Below are 6,882 nucleotides of genomic sequence, written 5' to 3' on the forward strand. Positions count from 1 at the left end.
ACTTTTTATCTTTTTCTATAGTTTTAACATTCTTTCCTAACTTGGATCAGGTCTTAGTGACAGAAAACAAGAAGTCATTTTCGCACTTTATTACCAACGTTTGTGCAATCATTGGTGGTGTTTTCACGGTATTAATTTAACACTTTTACTTGATTAGTTTACTAGTATGTAACTAGTTTACGTTGTATTTTTTTGTTTTCATTTTCAGTTTGTTGTAAATTCAATTTTATGTATGCTGTTTTTCAGTGAATGTTCATATGTACTCTTAACATTTGAAACTCTGGGATGCAATCTTAGGATTGGATACCACCATAATTTTCATTGGGCATGTATGTTGTAAAGTGAAGCCATAATAGTATATAGCAGAATATAAAAAGTCAAATTTTGAACTTGACTATTTTAACTGACCTTCAACTAAACCACCATTGATATGATTTTTCATGACAATCAGCTTCCTTCCATTGATTCTTGGGTTCTTATATTGAATTATGTTGTATGAGAAATACATGGAAATGGAGGGAAATTTCTATAACTCCCACCTGCCACCTCCCTAGCATTGCCCTTAATCTCGCATCATTCCTCACCAACCATCCCTAACCAGCAAGCTCATTCTTGAACCACTAAAGGGAGAGGTCATGGCCTCACCACAAAGCTAACCATCTCTACTATCCGGTTCTAATATCACATCTGTGGTTTGTAATGAGAAATATTGAATCCGCAGAGATGATATACTCCAGTTGATTCATCACCATGCTCATTAAGGTTCCATAGTTTTGAGGAAAAGCTCGGCAAATTAAAATCTGGATTTAAATGGGGAAAAAGAGGAAAAACAATCAGATATAAAAACAAAACATTAAAAATATTGAAGAATAGAGAAAAACTACTTGATTTTGAAATTTAAAGATATTTAGACAAGCTAGAGATATAGAGAGGAAACACGGTAGAGACTTTAGCCCATGAATTGTCTACAATAGAGTTGGCCCATGGATTGTCCTAATGAAAACTTTGTCAAGAGTAACATAATGAAGTGTAGCATGTAAGGTTTTCTGCTAAATGATTTTTTTAATGCTTTGTATGAAGTTGATAAAGTTAAAAGAATTGCATGAAATGCGAGTTGACGTCTAGTCATCTAGAACTAGTCTCCAAGTCTCCCTGTTTCCTAGTTGAGGAATACTAGACATCAACTCCCATATCAAAGAATTGCATTATAACTTTGAAAACAAGAAAAATGGAAAAGTATAAGAACTAAGAATTTGTAGGATACATTCCTCTATGCATCCTATAAATTCTGTATCCAATGACAATGCTGTGTCAATCCTTCTATCTTTTATAGAACCCTTCTCTCTCCCATAAATCCTCCACCTCCCTCCATAGCTTGCAAATCTTGTCTATATCAGCCTGTGATCTACCTCCGCCCATCACTACCTGTGTCCTCATGGTCACCACCTCTACCAGCATCCTACCTCTCTCTGCCTACACAACCTACACCCTCTAAATGTCTCTAGTGCAGTTGCATCCAAATGTGCTGGCAGACATGTATGCAAAATATGGAAGCATTCCCATGGAATGTGAATGCTTAAAATTTATAAATAAGAACTTGAACCTCAGATTGTCAGTCTCATGGAATGCCATGATTGCAGGCCTGCAGGAGGTTTACATAGGGAAAAATTGAAAGCAAATGTAAATGCAAAACTGGTTGCAGTTTTATGTGCATGTCACTCTTCTAAGGCACCTATAGTGCTTCCAATGATAAATGGAGAAGAAAATTAATGTTTAGTGTGTTTTTATAATGCCTTCTATGGCTGTTTTTGGCAAGATATGTCTAAGAGACGCATGTAAACTTGGTGGGAGATGGGGAGACAGTGAAGTAAAGTTGTCTACCAAAGTTGAGCACTTTGGCATCACAAAAAGACTTGGAGATGTATCTTAGGTTGGTGGAGATGTGTCTCTCGGTTTCACTGAAAATATTATTCAACATTTGACATAGATAAGAAGTAAACACAAAATTAAACTGCGTGAGAGTATATTGACAGAAATCCTAGCATTTGAATATAGATAAATTTAAACCATGATAAAGTACTAAGTCACAAGGTTCGAGTTCGAGTTCGACAACTATGAAGTTCGGATGAAATTTGACAAGTCAAAAAAATCGAAAAAAATTCGACATTAAATTTGCCTTATGCTATTTTCAAAAAAAAAATGTTATTTACTATTTACAAAAATAAATATAATGTTTTAATATAAATATGGAATGATTTCAATATAAAATAAAAAAATATAACTTCTACAGTTAACAATTTTATAGTTTATAAAATTTAAGAAATGTCTTCTATCATAGTAAAAATTAATTCTAATATTTTAGTACTATAATGTTGTAATACAAATATCAAACTATATTAATATAAAATAATAAAAATAATAACTTATTACAGGTAACAATTTTATAGTTTCTAAAATTAAAAAATATATAAGTTTTCTATCATAATAAATTTATTTTAATATTTTAATATTATAAAAGAAATGACAAAAACATAAATTAAAATAAATTTTGAAACCTAAATAACCGAGCACCTTAGAAAACAAAACAAAGTCAATGTGAAATGAATGAAATCATTTGGAATGATGAAGAGGCAACGACGACGGACGAACGGGTGGCAGTGGTGGACGAACAGGCAATGGCAGACGAACAGGCTACAGCAACAAACTTCTCAGCCACTGTCACTGCACCTGCAATCTTCAACTGCAGACAAAAACAATTTTAGAGAGAAATACGAGAAATCTTCAACTGAACAATTGATGCATTGCCCCCATTGTCAACTGATGCATTCCCCGCCGTCGAAAACCCTATAAAACAGTAAAAAAACACCCTTTTTTTTCCACCGTACGAATTTATGTCGAACTTTGATGAATTCATTTTTTTTTTTATGGGTTCACCGAATTTCGAACCTGGAGTGAAAAATTCGGCGAACCCTGAGACACAGATAAAGTAGACACAAAATATAAAAGTACGAAAAGAAAATGAAGCTATAACTTTGGAATATAGATAGACCATTCACTTGTGATAACATTTAAATACTCTCTTTTGATGGAAGCGAAACCAAACTAAGTTAGATTTAACAGTTTTTATCTTGTAACTGATATGGTTCTGGGCAAGTTTGTGTGTAAATTTCTAGCATCAACGTTTCAGATTGAACTCTACGATCCATCATCTCTTTGCATTCTTAACTCACTCATCCTAATGTTGGATTATGGAGTTTTATCCAAAACATTTATGCTAAAAATTTACACACAATCTTGCCAAGAAGCATTTTATAGATTGTGGAAATCTGCTATCTTTAGTTTTTATCTTGTTAATTTAAATTTAAAGATCGTTGTGACATGCACTTTGAAATTTTTATTTAACAATACATTCATCTAGTTTGTATGTGCTGGTTGTATTTTGTGTAAATAGTAAATACTAATATGGGATGAAGTTACAGAATTTATTGTACTAATGTCATAGTAAAAAATTGCTTGCATTTGACCTAAATGCACTATACCGCAATTCACTGCAAATTTGTAACTAGTTGTGCCTTCAATGTATGTCCTCATAAGCTCCCATTTGTAGTTGTGCCCTAAAAATATTAAACAACTGTGCCATTCTTAAAATATTTCACTGTTTCTGGGTTTTGAGGGTTTCCCAAGTTGCGGGAGAACAATTCACGTTCCAAATGCATTTTGAATACGATTTAAATGCAAAACAAGTTGAAAATTACTGTCAACATCATTTTGAAAAGAATAGCGTATAATTAGATTATTTGAAGATTTTACATAACACGAATAGTGGGACTTACGAATGTAAGCCTCACTGTTGCTCATATGTCCAATAGATGAAATGGAAAATAGGCTATGGCTTCTTAAGGAGAAGGCCCTCATATGTTGATTCATAGAAACTTTCAATAGTTAAACACTTTGGCTTCTTTGAAATGAATATTGAGAATGCTAATCTAAAGAAAATATGTAGTGCTATCAGAAGATGCATCATGTTATATGACTTCACAAAGTGATTGGATGTTCTCAAATATGCCTAAGCATCAGCATTGACTTGGCGAAACCATTACTAGATGAAATATTACTGGACATGGGAAGAATTGAGTGAAAAAAACTGCTAGACTATTAGAACACTCCTTCAGATATGGGATTTCCCATGAGCATTACTACTGGGCTTCTGTTTGCCTGGGAGGGCCACCATGCAAGAACACAAACAGATGAAAGCAGCAGATCATGAATAAAAGTATAGAAGAAAAGATGAAGATAGCATGGGATAAGGGGACAGCTGAGAGAATAAATTGTAATCCAGGAAAAATCTCTCAATGCAAAAATTGTTTGTGAGGGGGGAAAAAGGCTACACAACGAAAGGTTAGCCAAAAACTCGGCTAGCCAAACATTTAGGCAGTTCGATTCCCTTTAAGGCACTTAATGATCTGGAGAATGATGAAAATGAAAGGTATACGAGTAGTTAGGAATAATGGATAAATCCTTTTCAATCACTGGACAAGGGGTAAGTTATCCAGCATAGACTAGCCAAAGGGAGCTGAAAAAGCCACTCAGGGTTTAACTTGCAGCTCATACATTGGAGGAAGAGTGTAAAAATCATGTTATCTGTCAGAGCATGCAAAACAGAACTGTTACAGAATTCCTCTAAACGAATGTTGTGTACATGGGCCACTAGGGCAAGAACAAAACTCAATAAAAAGATGAGAACTTAATATCTTTGGTTAAACCCCACCAAATTTAAGAGCGAAATCCACCCAGGAAGCTATTGAAGGCATTTCTCTGAAGGGAAGAAATTTGAGGTTGAGAAGAAGCAGATCATGACGTTGTATGCTTGTCACCTAACCTACAAGCAATATGATACAGATTTCAGATCTTCCAGATAGTTATGATGGTTTTACTAGATATATTTCATTAGCCAGTACATTTTCTTTGGCAAGATCAGGAAGCATTGTTTTGTAATCGCCTTGCTGATAGACATTATCTTCTCATGCTATCAGCGAAGTTAAAAGCAGATTCATTGCAATATATCAGGGTTGCATGGGTACGCATATCCAGACCCCTAGGATCCCATGTACCCAAGTACCGGGTACTCGTTGGAGAACATCATAACTAAGAACCCTGATTAAGATTTCTGATTTTTGTTTGCGTATCAGCTTGTTTAAACTTTATCAAGCTTAATTCAGTATGTAATCAGTTTGAAACTTTGATACAATACTGATTAGCAGTAAACTTTATCACTGTTCAAGTCAGAAGTTTATCATTTACAATGTCATTGTTATTTGATTTAGAATTTAATTGTTCATGTATAAAGTGTGCCTTCTTTATTATGCAGATAAACATTTAACATATATTATTATTATAAACATATTGCAAATCTAAAACTGAAACAGTGAAAACAATACATTAAATCTGCAATTGTTATTGTTTTGGAAAACCATTATCATGACACATATTTTAAGATTTTCAATAAATATTAAATTGATGTACCCAAGTACCCCCGTCCCCTATTTTGAAAAATAGTCGTACCTGTACCCGTTCCTCTACCCTAGGTACCCAAGTACTCCTGTCCACATGCAACCTTGCCATATATTCTTAATCTGGAGGAAATACATTTTCTTAGTATATCATAAAGCAATTAAAATTTATCAGAAAAAGGGGGGCGTTATCTTTAACTATTTTGCATGACTTTTTTCATGGATATTATATGGCATTTCCTTGTTTCCCCAGAATCTGGATATTTATGCTAGGAAGTTTATATGCTCACAACCTTCTGACTTTAGCTTTTCTTTCTATACATTTCTTACAGGTTGCAGGTATCCTGGACTCTATGTGGTACAATGGAATTCGTTTGCTTAAAAAAGTGGAGCTTGGCAAGCAATTCTAAGTCATACAAACCAAGAAATGTGTGCAAGTAACAACTTATTTCCATGGCTCCTGACAGAATTTTTTTGTAAGATAGGCAAGTGGATAGGATGTAGTTTGGAACTTTGAATACTGCCATTCAGTTGAGTAATTGTAGAGGGGATAGTTTTTCTTACTTTATTGGGCTCCCCGTTCAACTATAAGAATTCATTTATTAGAGGGGTTTCAGCACATCTTTACTGAGCCATGCAATCATATTGCTCCTTGATTATAGCCTTCATCTGGTTGAGTGTTACAGAAGTCTGCATGTATAATATGTCCATGCAGAAAAGGCCTCTTGATAGTGAATTTTGTTGCAAAATTGGTAAATACTACATATGCCTAATCCACTACTCAGTGGATTGCAACCAACATTTTTCAGTGATGAATGGTAATATTAATTCAACTTCATAAGATGATTTGTTGTAGTGTTTTGAAGTAGCAAGCATGCTTTAAGAGGTTTGCAGAGTCAATAAGTCTTTATATCACTTGTAATATTTTCGTTTTGCATGCAAATGTTCTAATGACGTTGACATCTTTATGCCATTAATAATCGAGGCTAGAAGAGCTTGGATATATTGTCATATAATATCCCCATTTTGTATTTCAATTTGAAGTATTTAAATGGAAGGCTAGGAGTTTCTGAATTTCAGTATGCTACTTTTTGGCTTAGTGTTTGAACACCTGTGTGGTTTAAAGTATGAGCATTTCTACATTTTAAAGAAATAGCCTACCTTGTAAGTAAAACCAATCAACTATCTTGCAAAAAAAGTGCCAACGACAAACTATCTTTTAAGCACCTCAAGTCACGAATCACCATTGTGAACTTTCCAACACAACAATGCGTCTCCATGTGCCACAAATTAGCCTTTCAATGTACTATTGTATTATCATTGGGCCCCTAAAGCCTTTTGTGGGTTCCTTCAAATTTGTGTCAAAGACTAC

At 34.1% G+C, this 6,882-nt stretch overlaps 1 protein-coding gene across 1 annotated transcript in view; it reads left to right on the forward strand.

Annotated features, from left to right (window-relative positions):
- The window catches only part of LOC149555276 (protein disulfide isomerase-like 5-4), a 155,441-nt gene extending 149,090 nt beyond the window's left edge, over positions 1-6,351 (forward strand). The window contains exons 14-15 of the mRNA XM_089829393.1: positions 51-128; positions 5,843-6,351. Of these exons, the coding sequence (XP_089685519.1) occupies positions 51-128; positions 5,843-5,920 (156 nt within the window). The 3' untranslated portion in view covers positions 5,921-6,351. The remainder of the gene's footprint in view (positions 1-50; positions 129-5,842) is intronic.
- Positions 6,352-6,882: the final 531 nt, after the last annotated feature.

The sequence above is a fragment of the Cupressus sempervirens genome, chromosome 5 (genome assembly GCF_028749045.1).
Source record: "Cupressus sempervirens isolate cs-2001-9-10 chromosome 5, ASM2874904v1, whole genome shotgun sequence".
Taxonomy (NCBI): Eukaryota; Viridiplantae; Streptophyta; class Pinopsida; order Cupressales; family Cupressaceae; genus Cupressus; species Cupressus sempervirens.